Source organism: Periophthalmus magnuspinnatus, chromosome 23 (genome assembly GCF_009829125.3).
Source record: "Periophthalmus magnuspinnatus isolate fPerMag1 chromosome 23, fPerMag1.2.pri, whole genome shotgun sequence".
NCBI classification, from domain to species: Eukaryota; Metazoa; Chordata; class Actinopteri; order Gobiiformes; family Gobiidae; genus Periophthalmus; species Periophthalmus magnuspinnatus.
In genome coordinates, this window is record NC_047148.1 from 14898539 (window position 1) to 14923137 (window position 24599).

The 24599-nt window shown below is 38.6% G+C and overlaps 3 protein-coding genes across 6 annotated transcripts in view; all 3 read right to left on the reverse strand.

Moving 5' to 3' along the window:
• Positions 1–3170, reverse strand: part of mdm1 (Mdm1 nuclear protein) — a 6044-nt gene extending 2874 nt beyond the window's left edge. Inside the window, exons 1-10 of one of the 2 annotated variants that reach the window (XM_055231695.1) lie at positions 2998–3170; positions 2629–2713; positions 2332–2463; positions 2097–2174; positions 1907–1998; positions 1706–1831; positions 1423–1584; positions 1149–1288; positions 998–1082; positions 1–57 (exon numbers count right to left, since the gene is read on the reverse strand). The exon at positions 1–57 is cut by the window's left edge and continues 179 nt beyond it. In XM_055231695.1, the coding sequence (XP_055087670.1) occupies positions 1–57; positions 998–1082; positions 1149–1288; positions 1423–1584; positions 1706–1831; positions 1907–1998; positions 2097–2174; positions 2332–2463; positions 2629–2713; positions 2998–3015 (975 nt within the window). In that variant the 5' untranslated portion in view covers positions 3016–3170. The remainder of the gene's footprint in view (positions 58–997; positions 1083–1148; positions 1289–1422; positions 1585–1705; positions 1832–1906; positions 1999–2096; positions 2175–2331; positions 2464–2628; positions 2714–2997) is intronic. The other variant, XM_055231696.1, reaches the window with a different exon arrangement.
• A 1484-nt stretch (positions 3171–4654) lies between these two features.
• Positions 4655–12304, reverse strand: LOC117391960 (ras-related protein Rap-1b). 3 transcript variants are annotated; one of them, XM_055231698.1, is made up of 9 exons: positions 12175–12278; positions 11976–12100; positions 10300–10372; positions 7895–7963; positions 6833–6889; positions 6596–6736; positions 6335–6478; positions 5889–5982; positions 4655–5812 (listed from the first exon to the last, which is right to left on the reverse strand). In XM_055231698.1, exons 3-8 carry the CDS (start codon positions 10354–10356, stop codon positions 5896–5898), a joined length of 555 nt encoding a protein of 184 aa, XP_055087673.1. In that variant the 5' UTR covers positions 10357–10372; positions 11976–12100; positions 12175–12278; the 3' UTR covers positions 4655–5812; positions 5889–5895. The 3 variants fall into 3 exon arrangements, with proteins under 3 accessions (XP_055087673.1, XP_055087674.1, XP_055087675.1); XM_055231699.1 differs by lacking the exon at positions 11976–12100 and having other exon boundaries at positions 12175–12304; XM_055231700.1 differs by lacking the exon at positions 11976–12100 and having other exon boundaries at positions 4655–5815; positions 5893–5982; positions 12175–12285.
• A 1511-nt stretch (positions 12305–13815) lies between these two features.
• Positions 13816–24040, reverse strand: cand1 (cullin-associated and neddylation-dissociated 1). The gene is made up of 26 exons (XM_033989915.2): positions 23711–24040; positions 22700–22775; positions 22552–22619; positions 22306–22460; positions 21361–21484; positions 21168–21255; positions 20888–21056; positions 20717–20822; positions 20501–20646; positions 20144–20295; positions 19860–20000; positions 19611–19752; positions 19254–19462; positions 18679–18847; positions 18516–18605; positions 18274–18427; positions 17951–18188; positions 17691–17879; positions 17477–17620; positions 17251–17386; positions 17008–17184; positions 16830–16925; positions 16262–16431; positions 16022–16186; positions 15038–15145; positions 13816–14948 (listed from the first exon to the last, which is right to left on the reverse strand). The coding sequence occupies exons 1-26, from the start codon at positions 23776–23778 to the stop codon at positions 14724–14726; spliced, it is 3705 nt and encodes a 1234-aa protein (XP_033845806.1). The 5' UTR covers positions 23779–24040; the 3' UTR covers positions 13816–14723.
• Between the last annotated feature and the right edge of the window lie 559 nt (positions 24041–24599).

The following is a 24599-nucleotide window of genomic DNA, read 5'->3' on the forward strand; positions in this document are numbered from 1 at the left end:
ATTAGTACCCCAAGCTCTGCGGCGATATGACAGAGCTTGCTCCCTCAGCTCCTTAATCTGAACAATCACAAGGTAAAGACATTTAGTTCACTGCCTGCCCTGATAAAGCCCACATAAAGGTCGAAATGTGTTGGTATGTGCCTGAATAAAGGGAATAACATCCCACATTTAGTATTTACACATGGAGAGTTCATTGTCTGAGGTAATAATGTAAAATCACTGGTATCTGTGTTGGATTGTTTGATAATGTTGTTCAAGTTGATTCTGATCAATCAGTTCCAGCAACCTGAGGTTGACCTAGACCTGGATAAACCCTGCAGCGATTTCAAAGGAACCCCCGTCTCTTTGAACCAAAACCAAAAACCAGGCATGAGCTGTAAATCTGACCACATCATACAGCACTGCAAAGCACATTATATGTTCACATAAATATTGGTATGTGATATATACATCTATAAATGTTTCTATGTAACCTTTTGTGTAAAATATGATAACGCATTAACCCAATTCACTTTTTGCCACTAATAGATATATCTATAAACAATACTTTTAACATGAAATTTAGTAGGTAGTAGATAGTATTATGTTTCATCTTCAATATATGTGGTTTAATATATACAATTTTCCATTGTATACTTTTTTTTTTTTTTTTTGTCATTAAACAATATCAAAAAGATGTAAAAGAATGCAGATTAAGCTCCATGATGTAGGATAAAGTGTCAGTCAAATTTCCATTGGCAGGAACTTAACTGTGACCGTTATGTGACTAAAGCACGTAAACTTCTCTGAAATGAAGCTTTGTGGGTTTTTTGGTTTGGATGGTTTCCATTAGTAATACGCAGTAGTGAGATGTGAGTACAAAGCCCACCAACGCATTTTACAGCAGTCAGACATTTTTTTTTTTTTTTTATCACATTTTAAATGGTAAATACATAAATTTGTATCCAGTGTGTATCCGAACTTAACAGCTATGATGTCAGGTTGTATTGTAACTGACCAGCGGTGTGTGGCTCGTAGCATCAATTTCTTCTGGGATACGCCTAAGAGGGCAACAAAACCTGGATTCATATTCTGTCAACACCCTGAACACAAATATTTTGAATTAAAACACATTTAAATAATAGGAACATGCTTCTCCAAGGACACACCTGTTTTTCTTTAACTTTGAGAGGGCATGGTCAGGAGACATTGGTTTTGGAGACGACTGTTGCCTCTTGACCTTGATTTCTGGGCTTGGTGATTCACATTTCAGACAAAGTTTGTTCTTGGGCGCATTTTTGCTTTTCCTCTTTTATAAATATATTATAAGCAGACACAGAAATTCATGGCTGAATAATTCTGACATAATGTAGGTCCATGGTCTCACCATTCATAAATCATAACTCTTTCCATACTGTATTCATATGTGTTGTGTATACTAACCACTTGTGTGTGGAACAACGGAGTTCGTTCATGCTCGAGGTTTCTCCGAAAGTGGGAACTTGTGGGCGGGGCCAGGCCCTGAAAACTACGCTGGTACTCAGTATCCATGGAAATCGGGTGCTTTTTAAATGGTGGGACAGTACTGTGACTGGAGTAGAGAGCCTGCCGGGTACAACAGGTACAAAATACAATAATATGGCAAATAAAGCGTGTATCAATAGTATATTGCCATCAGCAAAGACACTAAGACACCATTAAAAAGAACATTTTAATGTTCTCTTACCTCATGTGCAGTTAATGTGGGTGAAGGAGCTGCTGTCTTTAGGGCAAACTGTCTGTTATACTCTGTTTTGTGCCGATCAGATCTTTGTGCTGATACCCCGAGTCCAGCTTTTCTACGTAGTGCATGCTAAAAAAATGCATACATTTAAGAACCAAAATGATTTTATTTAATCTTTATGTACTTAAATTTCAAGTGCCTCACATTATAAGTTGAGGGGTCCTCCTGTGGATTTAAGAGTGCTGGTGAATTGCTGCTATGCTGTTGGGACTTCTTAACAAACTGGCCACTTGTTTCTAATCAATATGAAAACAATCACTAGAAAGTTTAAAAAAAATAAAAATAAAATAAAAAATAGAATGAGATTTAAAAAAAAAAAAAAGACTGATGGTACCGGGCTTCTCAGTGTCCATGTTTTTTTCAGTAGGCTGTGGTTCAAGTGGAGGGTCCGGTTTAGCCGGTGAAAGTGCTGCTGTTTTGGTTTATTGTTTGTTTGTGAGCACATGTGGAGAGTTACACATAGTTCCAAGTTATTCAAAATTTCTACATATTTTTAGGCTACACTAAACAGAAAATATGAAGACAAATTCTGTCTTGGAATTCTGACATATAAGAATGGACTTTTTTACCAGCTGGGGTCTTGAATAGGTGTGCATCAATGACAGGCTCATTTAAAGTTTTATGTGGTGTGCCACATGATCGAGGTGGGCAGTGGAAGTAAAACTTCTTTCGTCTTTGGAGGCATGGTTCTCTACTGATACCTGAGGTACAAAGTTTTAAAGAAGTCTCAGTTCAATCATTAGTTCTACTATGATTTGAAGCTTTCTAAAAGATGAAAAAGTATGGAGTAAAGAATGGGATGGTAGAAGTATTGGCTGATTAAAGATGTATTTATTTTTTTAATTTGTGAATCATTGACAACTTACCCATTTCCTCAGAACGAAGGCCAGCCAACGGTGCAGAGCGCTGGGGAGAGACACTTCTGGACCTGTAACTTCTCTGGTATTCGGTCTGACAAAAAGAGACATCTGCATTGCATTGATTCTTCAGATCCTGGCACATATGTTACCTTTTAGCCTCGCCATTGGTATGAGTGGTGGATTAACTAAATCCCTTGACTATAATCAACCTGACTCTGCGGTTCTGTACGATGGAACAATTTTCCAAAATAAACAAAACATAAACCCTGATCATGACTTTATCGACTTGAGCGTCTGTGTTCACGTATAAATAAACTTTGTTTGTACAGAAACTTATTGCTAACAATAATGCTAACATACCAAGTCAAAAATTACCTTGAAATGAACTTTCATGCCTTCTTCACATTACTGGGAAACCTTCAAATAATGTATTTGTCATTGCAGGTTATGGTGGCTGTTATGTATGTTTGTTGTAAATAAAATAATATTTGAATACATTTCCGATAAGCATGCTATCGCTTCCGTCTTTGTTCCAAGCTGACTCCGTTACCATAGCAGCCCACACTGCGCATGCGTGTTTACTGTCAGTCACATGGTATTATCTAAAGAGATTTAAAACAGTTTGGAACAATATGAACTTATTTTATGACATGTGCCCTTCTTTTATTAAATGTGCCACCTGCTTCTCCTCATGGAAGTGTTAATGCTTTGCCGGGAATGATACAGTAGGTTCTTGCATAAAACCTATTTATTTCCATGGAGCCAAGCAGGTAATGCCTCCAAGCTAACTTACAAGTCAGGTCTGTGGAGAGAGACCTGTGCATGTTTTTAGAAACTGATTACGCCCACGAGAGATCTGTTTAATGCTATACTGTGAAACACTCCAGGAAAAAAGTTTAAGAGGTAAATGGACAAATATGTTTTAGCCTCCAAATTGCATAAAAGTAGATTTCATCATAAAAGTACGATCTGTGATAATACATCTGTGGATACAATGATAAACCAATATTTCTGTATTTCTCTATCTATTGTCCATCAGAAATTTGCCCTGTAGCCTAAGTATATGTATTTACACCTATTCATTTAAATTGGCAAGATGCATTTATTTCCAAACACACTCTGATACACACAAATATGAGTATGATTTTGATACTCTATGGCTACACCCAGTTTCCTATTGCTCCACTTCACCCTTTGCCTTAAGTGTCCTCCATTACTCCATTATTAATGCCTATTGCAGAGCTGTCCAAATGACTCGGGGGCCAACTGCAAGTTTAATAATCTTTTACCATTTGAAACCTCAGTAACAAATACTTTGATATGGAATAGACCTGAGAGTAAGATTACATAGCCTTAAGTGGAATAGAGCTACCCTCTGCTATGTGCACCCATACCAATGATCTATTAACTTGTCTCTCCTTCGTTGGCTATATGTTTCAAAATGTGGCCCTTGATTAAAAGAGTTTGCACAACCCTAGTCTATTATTTCTATTTCAACACTGTGCACTACAGTTCTCACATTGGCCACTTCCACCATCACAAGCTACTACTTGTACATCTCTCTCTCTAAATGAGTGTGATGTACATAATTGAATGCTGGGAGTATCTTAACGTAAACAAAAAATGTACATAAAAGCAACACAATAAAACATGAGTGAATTTTGTTTCCCAGAAAGATGGCACATTTTGAGTCTGAAATTTAAAGTGTAATACATTGCATTTGGTAGTTTCCAGTTGGTAATGTCTTAAATTGCATATATAATACAAAATACTGCCATCTCCAAGTTAAAGCTTCCAAACTAGACAAAAATAATTTGATTTATATAACTAAAAATGTGAGTTTATTAAGAGATTTACAAAACAGTCACACCGATTGTTATATAATTTCTGTTAATAGTTGGTGTAATATTATTGTTAATAGTTGATGCTTTGTTATTAGTAAAATAAAAAACAAAATGACGCCTGTGCTGTGTAACGTCACAAGCTTTAAAGGATCACTGTATAAATGTATGAACAGCTTTATTCTTACACATCATTTACAGTGGAGCAGCTTGAGGTCGCTGTTCAAAGGCAACATGTCGCCCCCTACAGCACACCCGGTGCAGCTCACTGTGCAACACGCACTTTATTCTCTGTCACAGAAATCAGCGAGCTGTTAACACATATCACCCATTGCAAGAAGTTATTCTTCTCAATAAAATAACACCTTTAGTATATATTTTTTATGTTTTTGTTTTTTGTTTTTTGCACTTTTACAAATTGGTTTGTAAAAATAGCACACTGAAAATATTACACTAAATTGGAACAAATATTTTTACCCAAATACTGCCAAGGCTCTGCTGAAAAAAAAATTCATGTTTTATGCCAACATCGCCAGTATAGGACCATTCATTTACATAGCATAACGTTTGGTGATGAACTCCTTTATCTACTGTTGAAATGCTACCAAAGGAATTCAGTCAACGCATACCTCCCGAGGACAATACTTGCAAAAATGAAATATGCCATATCTTCCATAAATGCTTGTATTTTAAAACAATTAAATATATATTGAGTAACTAAACAATAACAGAAATTAATCAATATTTAGCACAGGGAGCAAATACCGATGCTCTGTTGCAGTCTTATACACCCACCTTATCAAAACACAATAAGAAAATACAAAAAATGAAATAATAGATGACTTTAAAATTTTCAACATATAGTAATTAGATCCACTAAAATGATAATCACAACACACACATCCACAGGTTACACTATAACCACACTAAAAGTCAGCCATAATGAATGTGGACGGTAGTGGACAGTGTGAGAATGGCTCTGCATTGTTAAAAATAAAGTAAAAGACACAAAAAGAAACATTCAAAATAAAAGCGATAGGCAACTCCAGGCTTAAAGTGGCCATCCAAAGAGCATTGTGGCAAATGTGGTTATCTTTTCAGGCAGTTGTTTTACACTGACGTGCAACAGGTAGAACCCTCATTAACATTGCCATCAAAGCAGCCAGTCTTTTGAAGTTTTGGTTTAAATGTTTCCAAGGCAGCAGTGTCTTGTTAGTTGCAGGGTGAGGCTGGAAGAGAAGCCACTGTTCACATACAGGTCAGTGGTGGCTGATCTTGATGATGAAATGTGTTGAGAAACATGGCCAGTTGGAAGATATCCCATGACTTGTTGGTCAAGTACACCAAAGCTGCAAAACAAAATGTGTGTTTTGCTTCAAGTTGAAATTATTTTTCCCCCTCTTTATAACCATGTTGAAGACCTACTTCATCATTAGAGAAGTTGACAGGTGGACTTTTTGCGAGTTTTTCCAGGTGCTGGACTTTTTCTGTTTATCTGGCGCACAAGGTCATAGAAGACCTATAGAAGCACAGAATCCACATTCATTGAAATGTTCACCAAAACAAGCATAATAGGCTACAAATCTCTATCAGGACAACTGTTTAATCTTGCATTTATAGTGAAGCTATTGTGGGATGGTGAGGTCATTCCCATGTTGGTGCTGCCAACAGCCATTTGAACTGGTGTGGTATTATATTTAAAAATATTTTTTAAGCAGAAAAAGAAGTTACAACTACACTTACTTTTTACATACTTCTAACGGCATATACTCTGATTATATGCCGTTACTATTAAAATATAGGTCAAACATTTGACTTAAATTTAATCTCATACTGATAGAGAAAGTCATAAACAGTATGTGTTTGCCTACCTCGTTGACATTGATCTTGCTCTTGGCTGAGGTCTCCAGAAAAGCACAGGAGTTCCACTGGCGAGCAAGGCCCAGGCCAGACTCTTTGGCGACCACTCGCTCCTCCTCCAGGTCACATTTATTACCAACTAGGATCATGGGAACCTAAAGTAAAAGAAAACGGCATCTTCATATAGTACTATTAACTTTAAGTCTCAATTTGATGTCCACTATCATGAAGACCACTACATAATATTATTACTTTTTTGGGCTAGCACTTACATCCTCTGTATCTTTCACTCTAAGAATCTGTTCTCGAAGATCCTGGAGGTCATTAAAGGTTGACTGAGCTGTGATGGAGTAAACCAGGGCAAAGCCCTGACCGTTTTTCATGTACAAGTCTCTCATCGCAGTGAACTGCTCCTAAAAACAAGCACACAGATATGTGGTGGTGAGTTACATTAAATAAATGCAACCAGTGATTATTTGTTTTAATATATTTAGGTCAAATCTTCTTACTGTTCCAGCTGTGTCAAGGATTTCCAACATACACTGCTGCCCATCAACCTCAACTTGCTGAAACAAGGCAAGATTAGGTTCATTTAGATCCATAGACTAATAACATCACATCTGTTAACAAATCAAACAATAGCAAACATCTGTACTATTTTAGCTCGTTTATTCTGTCACAGTATGAGCGCCATTTTAGTTTTACCATAACCTTATGTAGAATTATGTCCAAATGCAGCATGGCTTTAGCATTTTGTCTAGATATATAGAAGCGCTGCAAATAACAATAATAAATTAGATTTATATAGTTGTTGTATGTTGTGGTAAAGAAGGAGTTAAGTCCAAAGGCAAATCTCTCGATTTACCGGTCAATCTACGTTGCTACCCTCACCTATGGTCATGAGCTCTGGGTAATAACCGAAAGGACAAGATCGCGGATACAAGTGGCCAAATGGGTTTCCTCCACAGAGTGGCTGGGCGCACCCTTAGGGATAGGGTGAGGAACTGAGTCACACGGGAGGAGCTCGGAGTAGAGCTGCTGCTCCTACACGTCGAGAGGAGTCAGCTGAGGTGGCTCGGGCATCTGCTTAGGATGCCTCCTGGACGCCTCCCTAGGGAGGTGTTTTGGGCATGTCCCACTGGGAGGAGGCCCCGGGGAAAAAACCCAGGACACGCTGGAGGGACTATGTCTCTCGGCTAGCCTGGGAACACCTTGAGGTCCCACCGAAAGAGCTGGAGGACGTGTCTGGGGTGAGGGAAGTCTGGGAGTCCCTGCTTAGACTGCTGCCCCCGGATAAGCGGAAGAAAATGGATGGATGGATTTATATAGTGTCCTGGGGCAGACTGACGAAAGTGAGGCTGCCAATCTGTGCCATCAGCCCATTTGACCACAAGGTCAGGTTTTGACAAGCCAGTATTACCACAAATAACTAGGTTGTAACACTCAGTCCGTGAAGTTCGACACAGATAATTTAAAAATAATTATAATTACAACAGTATAAAAACATGCGGGCCTTTGATACATAATAAATAGATCATGTAAAGCACAACTTGAAACTGCAAACAGCTTACCTTCCTATATGAATCTTCTATCGTTGGGTCATATTTCTCCACAAAGATTCCCTGAACAAACTGGACAGTCTGGATGGACAAACACGCAGAGAGAGAGAGAGAGAGAGAGAGAGAGAGAGAGAGAGAGAGAGAGAGAGAGAGAGAGAGAGAGAGAGAGAGAGAGAGAGAGAGAGAGAGAGAGAGAGAGAGAGAGAGAGAGAGAGAGAGAGAGAGAGAGAGAGAGAGAGATGAGAGAGAGAGAGAGAGAGAGAGAGAGAGGAGAGAGAGAGAGAGAGAGAGAGAGACGAGAGAGAGAGAGAGAGAGAGAGAGAGAGAGAGAGAGAGAGAGAGAGAGAGAGAGAGAGAGAGAGAGAGAGAGAGAGAGAGAGAGAGAGAGAACAACAGAGAAAGAGAAAGGGAGAGAGATAGAGAGAGAAAGAGAAAGAAAAGAGAGAGAGAGAGGCAGTGAGATAAGGGAAATAGGGCAGTAGTGTTAATGGTGCTCTGTTCTGTCCTCTATTGAAAGTCATTAGATTGGAATTAATGTGACACACTGACATATCTCCATTATTTTGTATAGAGATAGTGCTCCTTTTGTGCATGTAAGTAGTCAAAACTTAAAGTACAATACAAAGCAAGGGTTGTTCTAGGGCTGGGCAATAACTCATATTTTATAAGAAAATGGATATTCAGTAATAAACAATTTTAATTGGTTTGGGTCTAATTAATTGAGAGCTTTACAGCCAGTCCACTGTCAGTAAAAGCATGTTTTTGGAGCAGAATTCAGAATACAATTTTTGTGTTAAAAGGGGATTACTGATAGTTGGTATTGTTTATGTTCAGATAATGACTATTGCAAGCATGTTTTATTAAGTTTTAGTTCTTTACATTCTTATATTGCTCAGTTTTTAAGTACATAACAACAAGCTTTTGCAGTGCAACCCTACTACATCAGTCTCCAGTGCATTTGATAGGGGTTAAGTCCGCCATTATGCACAATTTGCTTTTTTATATTTGTACAATTTGCCTTTTGTCAGATCTAAATACATTTCAGTAGTAAGGGACTGATAACATGGATGCAACAGACAACATACTGCTGTGGTGCCATTAGAAAAGACACTCTCCCCACCTTACCTGTACGCCGTGACTGTACTGGTGTGTTTGTGGGGCTTTTGGAATTAACATTGGACAACACAATATGCATTTACTGACATGATATTTGCATATAAAACATAAAACTACTCTGAGATAACCATTCTGCATTTCTTTTGTATTTCATGACACTTAGCCTACAGAACATTCAAAAACTTTTTAAAAGGTCACCTTTTAAAGTAATCCTTTGGCTTTGCTAAGGGTGAACCCTTAGCCAAGGATGACCACATGCAATACAGTATTGGTTGTGTTACAGATGCCGTTCTAGACTTGGGACATTGGCTAACACTTAATAACTACACTTATTCATGCCATAATACAGCATGAACAAAGACTTAATTCATAATGAACAAATATTTTATTAAGAAATATTCAGGCTATTAAATTAATTTAACCTTGCACAGCAAGATAGATTTTCATGATATTTGTGAGTTAACAAACTCACGAGAATCCATCTTGGCGTGCTCCAGCTGGTTTGATAAGGCCATGGATAGGGCCCAACAGGTGGTTGAAGTACCGATCACAGAGCAGCATTGAGGTTTATGTGAAAGCCAAAGGTGAAGCGCTCAAGCGTACTAAAACAAAAAGGCGTACCAAAACAAATATTGCGACGCCGACAGACGTACTTCAGCTTATTTTGGCGTCAATACAGACTATTTTGCTTGTGAAAAATATGCAGAAGATAAGCACTTTATGCATTTGTGAACAAGGAAGATGTCTGTACTGTAACAAACGTTTGATTTTTCATCTTGTTCCACTGTTGTGACGCTTCAACCTGTCAGATTCAAATAATCGTCATGACATTCCTCATTTTCCAATCACTTTCAGCAAAAGCCATCCCAGATTGATAATGTGTAGAACTCAATTCAGAAAGACACAAATACCAATCTGGCATGAGCCAGGTTATAAATTAGTATCCTAACTCCCAACCATAACCTCTTAAATAGTTGCTAAGCCTGAATCATAAAATAATCAAGTATTTGTTCATTATGAATTAAGTATTCGTTAAAGCATTTTTAAGGCTAGTTAAGGTACAATTATTATGAAGTAGTATTAAACAGTGTCAGAATTACAATAAATAATTTGATTTTGATGTTTGTGGTGCTGCAGAATTATCCACATCATTCATGTACACAATATATGCAAATCAAACCTCTTGTTTAAAACATTTCTTTCTATAACCGACCTAATATTGGCAACAAATCTGTACTACATGGATCATAATCATGTTATGATAGTAATATTACAGACATATACTGTCTTTTTTCTCTTACCAGAGCTGACTTCCCAACGCCTCCTGATCCCAACACAACCAGCTTGTATTCACGCATCCTGACTATCTGTCTCCTGCAAGAGAAGAAAGAAAAGAGGATTTATGTAAGAACCACCCTTTTTTACACTAAGCCTGTTAAACTTCCTCTTTCTCATTTGAAGGTAATAATTACACATGGAGTAGCAGCTGGGGAGTTAATAAACACAATAGTCATGTGACCCCGCAGCTGCTGGTGATGTCACAACATCATGTCTTCCTGGTTACTGTTGCCGTGCCCTCATCAAAAATATGTGCATGTGAGTTTGTACATACCGGCCATGCCTAACTGTGCTGTTTCTGCAGAAACAAGAGGCAACACGACACATGCGCTCACAACATGCTCTTTGAGTCTGTCAGGTTACCGTAGAGATGAGATAAGTGTGTGGGCGGAGTGAGGTTAAAATATTAACATCAGCTTCAATGTATTACCAACCCTATCACTAAAACACCCTTAGCTGTTTCTTTTTTATGTATTGAACAGCAGTGTATGCATGGAGAAGTTAAGATGACAAGTCCAGACGAGTTGAACACTGTGCAAAAAGATACCACCTGCAGAAAAAAAAGTGAGGCTCATTGAATGAATCACCCTGTGATCTCCCTCAGATATAAACTTGACCCATTTCTGTAAATGAATATGCACTGCTGTAACTAACAGCAACAGGTCACCCAGACCTAGTAGTGTTGGCTCTTTTTTTTTTTTTAAATCTTATTTTTAAATTCTAAAAATGTGTATTTCTCAATAGCTTTTTTAAAAGAAATTCTTTAATTTTAGAAATTCTTAAAGGATTATGAGGAAGTCAAAGATTACCACATAGCTTATTAATAATGAGCTTTCGCAGTAACAAGTAAGCCTACTGTATAAGTAGTTCTATAGTGCTCGTTTTTGACAAATCAAATATCACAATATATTCTAGGGTAACATGATATGAACACACGAATTATAACAAGATTATTTCTACATCACTGTCTTTCAAGATTGTGCAGCTGTGCTCAGTCACGCTCACTTTTCTCTATTAGGATGTACTGCCAGGTAAATGGGACTATGAGATGAGGGACTATGGGTAAAGCACTCTACTGCTTATTGTGTTGTATTGTTTTACCCTACTTTTGAAACTTCCCTTTTCAGCCAAGAAGGTCCGGCTAGCATTTCTAGTGACCCAAAAGCAGTGCAATGTTAATCTACTGATGTAAAGTTGGACGGGCTCTCATATCCCTTAGTCAACTAGATCTAGGTGGGGCCTGTCAATATCCTACTCCGTAAATGCGCTTGTTGCTGACAGTGGGCTACAGCAGCGACATAAAGCCATGCCTCACTTCTTTACAGACGGAGGGCTGCACGGACAAGGCCATGCCGTGTAGAATAACTCCGGAGGTAATCACTCATTTACAAGTAACTTTCAACTCCTAACAATGTTTTCTTTCGAGTAGCTAGAGTTCCCTATGTCTTTGCCTCTCAACAAGACATTTTAGTGAGCCAACAGAGAGCACAGCGCACTGACGGACCTGGACACAAAGTGCACACAGAGGCACGCTCTCCTGGACTCATGTGCAGACACACGGCCCTTTAGCGCTAACAAAACCACACATTTACGCTGCCATCTCCATTAATGAAGCGTACTGTCAACAAGGCCGACGTACTGTCTGTTCCTCCGTTAGCCCACGATCGCTTCCGCAAACCCAGCCCCACTCGTACCGGCCTCTCTCCGGGTCTGGGGCTGTCTGCTGGCCAGCATCACAGCCCGTTAGGCCCACGGTAGATCGGCCTCTCCGTGATGGACAAACAAAGTCATCAAAAAGAAAGGGAAGGGACCAATTGAACAAATAAAGCAATACTTACAAGACATCCACCCGTCCTCGCCGCTACGCACTCTCTCCACACTGAGTGAATGTCGCTCTACCAGAGAGCCGCTCCCTCCTGCTGCCGCTGCTCTCTGCGGCCAACCGTGGTCAACCGGTAGAATACACGCGCACTTCCGGGTTCACTTTCAAAATAAAATCCCAACGGACCAAAAATATTATGACTTTATATGACGATGCTTCCTTTCATATTAAGTCTGAAAAAGGATATATATCTTCAATGCTTTACTGGACTAGAGACGATTACATAGGCTACATGCCCGATTTATTTTCCCAAACATGTTATTGTAACTTGTAACATCTTCCTCCTCACACAGCACTTTTACACCATCTCTTTAAAACTGCTTTAGTTGCACATTTAGACGCTGTTTGAACGTATGAGTACTTCTTTTTCAGAGAACAATCACTAAAATTTCTTTATAATGTGGTCTGTGTTGGCTTATTGGTCATGCTGGTTAGTGATAATACTGTCATTTGCAAATGTAATACAGGAATGAATTATACAGTTTATGACCTATACAGTTGGTGACTTTGGTGGCTCACCTTTCAGTCAGACTTATTAAGGGGGAAAATTCTTTATTTAAATATGTCTGGGGTGTAACTCGAGTGGTAGCCAGTTGTTATGCAGTCCTTTAAAAATATCTTGAAAAGTAGAATGATGCTTTGTGCATTTCTCTTTCTTTAGGTCAAAGGTCAGAGTAACTTCTGAGTCTGAAAAGTGAAGCCTAAATCTCCAGATTAATGTGATAAAATGCTTTGCTCCCCTGCACTCACATAGCAGGAGCATGTTAGAGCTTGTGAGTGGACCTCAGGGCTGGAGGTGCTGCAGTTTCTCTGAAGCCACACCCGAACAGGAAGGAGTCACCCAGAATAGCTGCCCCCCACCCAAACAACTTCCCCTCAAAGACATAATTGTTCTCCTGCATACATTCATAAACTCTAGTAATTTAAACATGTTTGATACTTAATTAAGAACCCAAATGTTTTTGTAGACCTTGCCATGTACATCTTTTTGAACAGTATAATTAATAATTAAATCATTTAAACGTTTCTAACGAAGAAAATTTTCTGTCTGAGCAGTAGACATGCCTATATATGTATACTTCCAGATAAAATCAAGAATTTGACAAGGCAATTGAACATTTTAAGTCTCTAATCAGTACAATAAATGCAATTCCTTCATTTAATACTCAGCTCATGCTTAGGCATGATTGTTCATTTTCTTTATGATCTGACCAACACAAACGGTAACAAAAATGAAATCTCAACATCAGCAAGAACCTGAGAATAAATTAGTCAGCTTCAAAGAGATCAATCAGCATGTCAATGTTCACCCAAGCTCAATGCCTGCTGTAACACAAACTCATTAACAAAGCTGTTGCTAGGAGACCCCATAAATGAGCCCCATTTGTTGCATTTGTTCTTTTCCGCCTACTGAAAATATTCAATCAGAGACAAGTAAGGACCTCCACACAAAGCACAAGTTAGCCTAATTTAACATTGTAAATCACATTTGATCTATATTAGGCTAACTACAATCTGTAAGCCTGGTGCCTACAAGTGTATCAATAGTAACTGTTGAAGTTAAACCCCAAACACACACAAAAAATAAGTCATGATATGAAGGCAGGCAGAAATGGACTTTTATTTTTCTTGGGCAAAAAACAGTTAATTCTTCTGACCAGACTAAACCAGATTTTGTGTATTTTTCTAAAACATTACACCCAAATATACTCAGTTAAGTCCACTAGGACAGAAACAAACACTGCCCAGAATGTTGCAAGTTTGTGTTCAATACAAAATGATGTGGCCTACTTTATAACTGTATTACTATGACAACAGCAACACAGTATAAAAGAATGGTCTGGTCACATCTGGTCCATAAAGACCTGGTCTAATGACAGCTCTTTTCTTCTTTCCCAGTATTAAGGGACTGATGGAAGATCTATTAACTTAGGGGTAATAAAGAAACTGATTGGTCCACAAACAGTAAAACTGCCACCAATGTTATCCCAAGCATCCTACTGGCTGCTTACATCAACCACAACAAACAGCAAGCCCACCTCCCATTGGTCACCAGTCACCACAGCCTCGGGCACCTAGCCCCCATTTTCTTGGTCAGTTTGGATAATTCAGCTACTGTCAGTCACTAAGCAGCAGCCAGTCAAATCAGTTATAGTGGGGTCCCTCTGAATGTTATGGAAAAAAAAGTTATAAAGTTGGCCATTCAGATGGCTTTGTAAAGAAAACTAAAAAAAGTGAAAGTTTCCAAGCCTTAGAATGTGTTTCTGGAATAATCATTTTGTTCTATCTTATAATAGTTAGTCCATAAGAGAAGTCGTCTTCCTTTCATTCATAACAGTGGATTTCACTGAATGCATCATGGAACGATCACTAGGAGAGTGTGTCACTATAAGTATCTATGTGTGTGTCTGTGCGTGTCTGCATCCTGTTATGGAAACGTGCTGCATGTTTGAAGCTCCAACAGCTTGATGGTGCTATCTTTGCATCATGGAAATGTCCATCTCTTTAGCTGGTGTCCATGGACTCCATATTGGCTGAGCTGGAGTCCCTCTGAATTGAGTCAAAGATGGCAGCCAGCTCCTGATTGGATGAGATCTGCGACTGGAACTCTGACATGAGGGGGGACTTTTCAGCCTCTGGGATTGTTAGCAGTGCAACTACAGCTCGCATGGCTGACCGCTTCAACTCGTCCTGCTTCTCAAATTCTTGCTTCACAGAGTTTGCCTTCACCTTGAGAAAAAAAAAAAAAAAAATCAAACTCTTAACTAGTTCTACAAAATGGATGTAGATAATTACTAATGTTGCGGCTTGATGGTCACCTTTGTGGTGCAGGTAGCTCTCAGAGGTTCAACTAGTCGGTCCAATCTCTGAAGAACAGCACTGGGGCAAAGAGAGGACAATCTGGCCAGCATAAGGAATGTCAGCATCTAGAAGACAAAACAGTCATAGGTACAGTATGTAACTTTATGGAGGTTGCTCGTCACCTCCATGATTCCATGGAAATAGACATTTTACACTTTGTGACATTCTCTATTGGGATAGATATGCTTCATGCCATGCTGTGGAAGATTATAGCCAAAGGAACAGTCAGCTTTGCAGAGATGCAAGCCTGCATGTTTTTCAGCACAATAATTACATAAATATTGTGTGTATAAAAGAAATATGCATATACTGTACATAATTATTTTGAATGTGTAAATGTCATTGTATGGTAAAAACAAACTACAAATCTCATTTACAAAATATAGCCAGTGCAATGAATGAGAGTGCAATTATAGTCAGGGGGACTGGAGGGGGAACATATGAGCCAAACTCAACCCAAAAACACAATAATCCATCTAAAGAGTGTTGTAAACCTGTCAATAAGTTCTCCCCTGAAGTCATTGTTCTACAGAAGCTTATTGTCACTGTGCTCAGGTCACTTCTGTACAATGTGCAGCATTTACACAATGAGAATTTCACTCAAGAAATTGCTAATGACTCAGTTGTAATGGAAAGCAATGCCATGTTTGTCAAGTAGAAAAGCAAGCAAGAGACCATAGTTTTGCAGAGGCCATCAATACAAGTTAGAAGTTCAAACTCTGCAGAGCTGCCTTTTTGGAAGTATTGGGTCAGAGACAGCACTAAAACCAGACTTTCCCCAAAGTGCCTTAGTCTCACCTCTGCAGACAGCAATTTGCAATGTTGTGTTTTAGTCCTTTGCACTGTTTTTTTAAAAAGCCCCACATTCATTTCATGTGATACACGAGCTGTAAATAGTAATGGATAGAGATAGATAACCATTAGACACACTGGGTTCATACCTTGATATCATAGTGATCCTTCAAACCATCCTCTACATGGTTGAGGAAAGTGAAGATGTCTATCCGGTCCAAGCAGGAGTCCAACAGGGTGTACATGCACTCAAACGCAGCCTTTCTCAGGTCTAAACCATCATCCACCGTGTGTTTAAATGGACCCATCTCCACCTACATGGAAAGAAACAGTTGTGAAATCCTGAAAAAAAAATAAAGTTAATAATATCATTCAAACTTATTTCAGACCTCTCGTATCAGCTCCTTTCTGACTTTGGTCTCATTATACAGTTGTGGCAAAACTGAGTCCAGCAGCTCTCTGATTAAGCTAGGTTTATTGTGCGCGGCAGAATTAAATGTGACAAGAGCAACACGTCGCACGTTCAAATCCGGATCCTCCAGCGTCTTTAGGAAATCACCTGTGGGGGAAAACAATAAATAAAAATAAAATGAATGAAATCCTGACATGGATATTAAAAAGCACTCTTTTTTACATTCTAAAAATGTTCCTCCTCCATATTAGTGTTATATTTTATAACAGAAATGACCATTGTACATAATAACCCTCTACAAGAGTGCCCATTTACACATCCAGTTAATGCTTAACATCAAAGAACAATTAACACTACTGTGTACTTTCATACACTAGTGCACACAGTCACTAGAATCACAGCAGATTAGGTTTCTTGCCCAAAGGCACAATGGCAGTACTGGAGGATTGAGCAAACAATAAATATGGCTATACATATGTGTGCATTGATTCAACACATAATATACAGGTTTGGGAACCTGTATTTTACAGCATATGCTGTGTTACCTATGCAGTTTTTCAGAAGTGGGTCAATAGGTTGTGGCTGATCAGAGATGGTGAATTTTACTGCTGTTACCACCGAGCTCCTGGCATATGATGAACCTATAAGTGTGTAAAGGTGTACAAGATTACTCCTCTACATCACTACTGTCATCATTCAGGGGTATGTTTTAAGGTATTTTACCAGATAACAAGTATCCTTTGAGGCGTGGGAGGAGAGTTTCAGGATCAATTAAGGTCAATTTGCCCAAACATTCTGCTACAACGTTCCTTGTTCCTTCCTCTTGACACTCGCAGTGTTTAAGCAATAGAGACCAAACAGATTCCACATATGGCTTTAGACCAGACACTGATGCTGAACCTAAAACAAAAACAAGTTCAAATTATTCCCTTTTATCACACTAAATGTGCTTACAGTCCATCTTACTGATTATCTCCTTCAGTGAGTGAAGCAATAGATATTGTCTTTTGGAGGAGGAGATCTCTTGTAATACAAAAGGCAAATACTCTGGAAGGTTTCCCACAGCAATGCTGCCCAATGCATAGGAAGCTGCAGACTTTACCTAATTGACCAAAAAGTTGTGATTATCAGTCTAAATGTTTTTTTCTAAGTTTAACTTTAATAGCAAAATTGCATCTAAAAAGGTGGTTACCTCTTCACTTGAAGAAGAGAAAGCATCCAGAATTACAGTCTTGAGCTCTGGTTGGCTGCTGAGGTCTACATGGTGTCCAACTTCACCCAATGACAAAAGAGCAAGCAATCTGATAGAATCAGTAGAGCGGCTATTTTTGACATCCTAAGACCATAGGAGACAATTAAAACATAGACAGTCTTTCCATCAATACTAATTAAACAAAATTTGTTACCTGAATGAACTGCCCAACCACAGCAGGTCCTTCTGTGGGGCAAGCCCTTGTCAGTGCAGCCACACATTTGGCAATAGAGCAGTATGCCTGTTTATGAGGAAGAGCTGTGCTCTGGGAGTATACTGGACCAGTTAACATCCTGAGCAAGTCCATATAACCAAGACCAGGAGTGTCAGTGGACACAAGGGCCTAAAAACAAGAAAAATACAGTTACAATAAAATAAGAGGGCGGACAGCTATGTTATGAAAAATGATTATACCTGATAAAAGTCCAACATGGCTGCAAGGGCACCACCTTGCAGAAGTGGGGATCTAACTAGAGTGATGAGCTGTTGCATTATGTTACCCCCACTCAACTGCCCCAAAGAAGACGGGTGAGTCACTGCTAGCGTGGACAGGAAGCTTAGAGCCATCTGTGACACATGCATGTCACTCTCAGAAATCAGAGGTGGAAGTTCTGCCAACACGGCATCCACCATGACAGGAGTAACGGCCGAGCTGCACAAAACATACAGACAGGTGGCACCATGATCTGGGAAAAGAGGCAGGAGGCACAAGAGAAGACTAGCCAGTGTGGGTTTACCTGTAGTTTCTCAGCAGAATGTCAAGTGCTGCAAGTGTGCAAAGCTTTAAGGCTCGCTGGTTTTTCCGTAGGAATGAAGCAAGAATAGGAACAGCGTCTGGTAGAACCGGTCTCAAATCAATTTTCAGTGGTGATCCAGCAATCAGAGTTAGAGCTGAAAATAGTGAGATAAGCCAGTGAAAAATAAATTAACTATAAAATCTAAATACATTGTAAACAGGTCTCCCAAAAGAGAAACACACCTTTAACAGTTGTAAGCCGAGTAATTTCATTTTTCAGACGTTCCAAGAAGATCAATAAAGTCCCAGGAAGCTCCGCAGGGAGACGGTCACCTATGTGTCCAGATTAAGAGTCAGTACTCACCAACAAAAATCACACAATTCTTCGCCAATGAGACTTTCTTACCCAGATTACAGATGATCTGCCCCATACAAGAGATGGCTCGTTCTTTAACCTCTTGGTCAATGTCAGCAGCTTTTAGGCGTTTAATTGTACAAGTGAACAAGTCATTGATGTAAGGGGAAGGGTCAAAGCTATCAGAGCCTTCTGAATAGTTTTCTAAAGGTCGAATTACCTGTAAATAAACAATACAGAAACATGTAATTTTATTTCAGTATTTGTGTCAACTCATAGTTTAAAGTAGGGCTACAATTAATCGGCATAATATGGATTAATCGATTATCAAAATAATTGTAATTCTATTTTAATAAATTGCTAATCGTTATCTGATCTACACAGATGCAAAAGAATTTTTATAACAAAGACGGTGGTATTAAATCAAAATGGCAACAGAATTAACAATTTCTTATCTCAAATAACTATCTCAATGTACAGTAGAAATAATAAGCTGAATAAGAATATGAGATGTAATCTCTGACTAGTCGATCACGATGATAAATTGTTACTTGAAGCCCTGCTTTAAATATGGAGCCACGTTTTTCTGAAATTTATTGAAATAAAAAAAAATGCAGGATACCCACCTTTACAAGCTGCTGAGTGACAAGAAGTGCTTCTGAGGTTATTTTATAAAACGGATCTCCGACACAGGCGACAACTGGTGGGACCAGGGCAGGGACATGAGCGTGGAAGGCGTGAGCAGGATGTGTTACCATGATGACGTAGAGACAGGCCAATGCGTCAATTTTCAGATTGGAGCTGCTCGACTTATCATTCAAAGAAAAAATTATGCCTGCAAAGATACATGTTTTCATTGAGTTATGGGTAGGAATAAACAACTAGTAATTTGTTATTTTCGATCAGTACTAATTGGTGGAAAGCGTTATTTAGCCGTAATATGTCTATGCTTTTTTAAAATAAAGTTATAATTGTTTAATAACCTGGTATAAGTACTGGGATGTGTTGGGTCAGGGCTCCTGGCAAAACATTCACCAACTCTGTCAGCATGTTAAAACAACATTGACGGGTTTTGACGCTTTTCTCTTTCAGCTGTTTATGAAGTGCTTTTACAATCATAGGAACCTGCAGAGAAGTGGATTTAGACATTTTAAGTCTTAAGTTTCACTCATAGATGTTTTTTTTTTAAATGATTTAAGAACTTTTTGCAAGTTTTTTTAATCAAATGATACCTGACTTTGTAGCATCGTCAGAGGTGTCTCCCCCTGCTCCATGGCATCGGGATCCGCCAACCAGCTTTGAGCTGGTCTTGTCTGCTTAAGCAATGAAAGATAGGCGTGGAAAACATCTGCCTTCACATTCTCCTCTCTTTCCTGAAGACAGCAATCAACAAACTGAATAAAATTCAAGTCAAATATTGTGGCAAATATTAGAAATCACACTGTTAGTAATTACACATTAGAAATAATCCCCATGATAGGTTTATTGAAGTATTGACATAAATACAATGGGTAACCTTGAAGCGACAGACAAGTGCAGGAGACACAGAGCGGTAAAACTCTGGTAACATCTCATGACGAGTGGAAACAACTGCATCTAAACATTTGGCCGCAGCTCGTCGCACTTTCCAGCTCATGTCATCATCATCACTGTACTCATCATCACTGCCTGCAGAACAAACAGGAAAATGATTTGCTTTTTCTTCAAATTTGTTTTCAAGATACATCTCATTAGAGTGAAACTTTTTTTGTGTGCAACTGCTCTGTGTGCCTTTGGAATTGCTCTGCTGAGAATAAATAGCCTGTTATTGTATTACGTTAACTGGTTATGTTCCAAATGAAAGGAGCACCTCCAATAATTTACATTTATATACCTTGATAATCTTCATCATTTTGCTCTGCATCCATAGCATTGTCATCTTCATCTTCATCATCAAAATTGTAATTTGGATCATAGGTTAGGTAACGCAAGCAGATGGAGATGATGGTAGGAACGTGTGGGTAAACTTCTTTAGGACACCTTTGGGACAACAAACATAAAACAGATTTTTCTAATATTCTAAAGAAAGTCTAACTATCAGGTGTATTACCTTCGGACAAAAGATTCAAAAGCTTGTATGCAGTACTCTCGAAGTTCATCATCATCAACATTACAAAACTTTACTACAAGTGGGATGATCTTCTCCAGATACTCCCCTGCATAAAAACAAGTGTATGTTGAGAAGGCAAGTTTCAAGTTTTTATCACATTTTGTATATTACCAATTCTGTGCCCAGCCTGTCTGCTGATCGCAGCTGTACACTGAATGTATGTCCTGGTGGTCGACATGTTGTCATTCCTCCCAAGTTCAGTGAGAAGGTGTTCAATAAGGTCAATAAACACCAGATTTCCACAAGACATCACCAGGTGACCCAGAGCCATAATTGTTCTCTATTGTGTGTATAAACATTGCATCAAGTTGAATTGTTGTAAATTATCCAATTGTTAGATTGCTCAAAACTTATTTGCTACAAGCTTACAAAACAAGGTAAGCAAACAAACCTTTCTGACAGCAAGTCTTGGAGAGGTCAGTTGAGGCAGCAGACAACTCAGGATAGAAGGATGAAAATTCACTAACAACCCCCCCTGTCTAAAAGAAAAACAACTTTAAATATTTGGCATCTACATGCACAAAAAATACAGGATGTGCATACATTTTTTAAGTGTTAAAATATGAACATATCGAAAAAGATACCTGCACAGCATATCAGCCATGATGTCGAGAGCTTCTAGTTGAACTGAGACATCTTCTTGTTTGGCAATAGCACTTGTCAGACGGCCTGTTATTTTCTTACATACACTTGCTGCTAATGCAGAACCTTTTTAAAAAAATGTGGTACATTGTCATTTTAATAAAATGAATGATTATACTGTTAAATGCGCTATTCAAAAGCCTGAGTGCATTGTTTTAAATTGAATGTGGCATGTTTATATTTATCGCTGCAGTGAATAATTTAGTACCCAAAATATGTATACTGTTGTTGGGCAGATATTTACCTCAGTTTTTAACATTTGAATGGAGGTGAACCTTCAGTTTGAATAAATAACTAGTCCGCAAACACTGAAAACCTTGTGGTGCATTTCAAAAAGTTATACAGCACATTAGTTCATAATTAACGCCTACAGCGTTCTTGCAGTGACAGCCACTTATGTACACACTCACACAACCTATGTATAGCTAAAGGACAGGAAAGGAGAGAATGAAGTGTGAGAATGGTTGGAAAATAATTTATGTATTTTTGTATGACAATATAAATGCTTATGTTGTCCAACTATACATTACAGTAGTAATTGTATTTCATATAATGAAGGTATCCCTGAAGAGCGACTCTGCATTCTGTGTGACCTGGGTGTGGTGTAGGACGAGTTTCATTTTGTTCTATACTGTCCACACCATTTTGATTTGAGAAATATTTTATGTACCACTATATGCTCTTCTAAGCCTGATGTTTTCTTTTATAATCAGGCAACCAAAATACAAGTTTTATATCATGTATGATTTGTATCTCTACATATCTGAAGTGAATATTTTTTGCCTGCAGCCAGAAATTGTTTACGGTGCCTGGTAAGCCCATGTTCACTGAGCACTATGTGTAGGACACACATCAAAAATCATCACCATGTATGTAGGAGTGCTTACCGCTGGATGCAGGGGGCAACTCTCCAATCACAGTTTTAAGTCCGATGGATGAAATATCTCTGAGTTGTTCTTTGTCAGACAGCATATTTGTGCACAGAGTATCCACAATGGTTTCCACTTGGTACTCTTTCACCTTACTGACCAATGGCCCAAGGCTAAAAAACAGACATCAAACATTAGAGGTATAAACCTGAAGAATATATGTCACCATAAACGTGAATCTGACACGTGGCTTTGCAACTTTACCATTTCACAGCAAGATTCTGAACCTCTCCATTCTTATCTTCAAGCAATTTGAGAATCATTCTGACTACCTACAAATACAAAGGCATTAGACAATAATATAACCTGGATAAAATACAGTTTGTACACATTTGCATTATTTGACACTCACCTTCCTTTCACTGTCATCATCCAGTTTGATTGAATCTTTTTGAAGTTCTGTCATCAGGTCATTTGTGGCCATGAACCTAAAATATTTAGTGTTTAAGTTGTTAATATTATTCAAGATAAAAATTATTCAGTCAACTTAAGACATGGCCACTGCATTGTCAACTAAAAGGGTGCGTGGTGCGGCATATTATAATAATTTTTCAGTCGACTAAAACCATAAACAAATAAATCGACTAAAAAACTGCAACCCTACCTCATAGATATTTGACTATACAATAACAATATTTTGTAAGGTTGATATAAATGAGTAAAGTTAACATAGGGACAGTAGTTTTTTTTTACGAGTTATAAGACATCTGCAGCACAATTACACAACATTAAACCAATGCTCAAAAGTAAAATCACATTTTCATTTATGAATTTGATTTTTTTGTTTTGTTTTTTACTAATTACGGAGAGAAGGCAAGCTGGTGTTGACATATCCTTGTGTGTTTACATGCCTTTACAACCACCACACTCCTAAAATAATAAAGTACATCAACAGTGATTGTGCCTTTTTAAACACAACTGCTGTGGGGTTAAAGGTATAAAATATAAGTCATATGTGATGAGTACTAACACAAATACTGTAGCATGTAGCATGTCACTCACTCACTAGCTTGCGGCATGACACAAGTTGATTCTGGTTTTAGCTAACCCATTAGCAGAAACTTGCTGCGCTTCTGAGACAACCTGGTATACAAACGACAGTGCAAATGCGTGGCAATGTTTTACAGATTTAATGAATGCTAAGGAAAATATTAAACCTGCTGTCAAGCACAGTGCATGCTGTTGTGATCAGGCAACAAACGTTGTCAGGCTAACGATGTGGCGGTGAGCAGACAGGTGGCTTGCTGTTAGCATGACAATCCTAGGCCTGACAGGCGTCTAACCTCGGTATGTGCAGAAATTACGAAACTTGAGCATCATTGCACATATGATATAAATTGTTCAAATTGCCCTTTAATTTTACCTGAAATCCTTGTCGCTGGACGTCATTTTCTCCAGTAAGTTGGAGATGTGGTAAGAGGCGCTCGCCATGTCGGTTGCTTTTAGCTTTTAGCCTTCTGCTAGCACTGCGCTCTCAGAGTTTATTCCGCTGCTTACTGCTAGGAGCCTGTTTCTTCTGCTAGATGTTGGTTTCTTTTGTCGTTGCGAACGGAGCGATGAAACAACTGTCTTTGCACCTTCTGGTGTCTCAGCCGCCTTAGGTTCTTTTAAAGCGACTGTCGCATCCTAGGGCGCGGAGTTTGGTGTGTTTGGTTTGAATGGAGCTCCCGACTCTCTGCAGAGGGGCGGGGTTAGGAGCTGGACTGCGGTGGGGTCGAAGGTCAGCAGGGAAAAAAAAAATCTTTTTATACGACGTCTTTTTGAATATATAAAATATAATTTATTTTAAGATTTAAATAGACAAAGGAATAATCAAACGCACTGTGATATAAAGAAGACAATATTCCTGGTCTCTTTCCAATAAATAAATACATTTACATGTTCAGTAATCCACAGTCACTTAGGCTAATGATTTGGCATTATAAGAATGAAGTTGCACACAGATCATTTCAAGAAGACTATGGGGGGAAAAAAGAAAAGCAAAATACTGTTCGATAGGCTAAATAAAATAGATTAGGAAGCACGACGGTACATGTTTTTATTTTTATCATCATCATTATCATGTTGTAATTCTGTCCCTTTTCAACTGTTTGGAAGATTACTGTCAAAAAGCCGTCAATGTATTCACAAACACACAAACACGCATCAGCAGCTGCATATGTCAGAGGCTGCATTATGTGTCAAGAGAGAGAGAGAGCATGAGGCTTTTGAAAACATCCTACTCTACAGATATGTGACTCATCATCACACAC

Coding starts and splice junctions, on each gene's coding strand:
- LOC117391960 (XM_055231699.1), bottom strand. CDS start 10,356: ATGCGTGAATACAAGCTGGTTGTGTTGGGATCAGGAGGCGTTGGGAAG. Junction 6,890..7,894: donor TAGAAGATTCATATAGGAAG/GTAAGCTGTTTG, acceptor GCCTTGTTTCAG/CAAGTTGAGGTTGATGGGCA. Junction 5,983..6,334: donor GCAAGATCAATGTCAACGAG/GTAGGCAAACAC, acceptor GTGCTTCTATAG/GTCTTCTATGACCTTGTGCG.
- cand1 (XM_033989915.2), bottom strand. CDS start 23,778: ATGGCGAGCGCCTCTTACCACATCTCCAACTTACTGGAGAAAATGACG. Junction 22,461..22,551: donor CAGAATCTTGCTGTGAAATG/GTAAAGTTGCAA, acceptor TCTGTTTTTTAG/CCTTGGGCCATTGGTCAGTA. Junction 17,387..17,476: donor TCTCTTCTTCAAGTGAAGAG/GTAACCACCTTT, acceptor TTGGTCAATTAG/GTAAAGTCTGCAGCTTCCTA.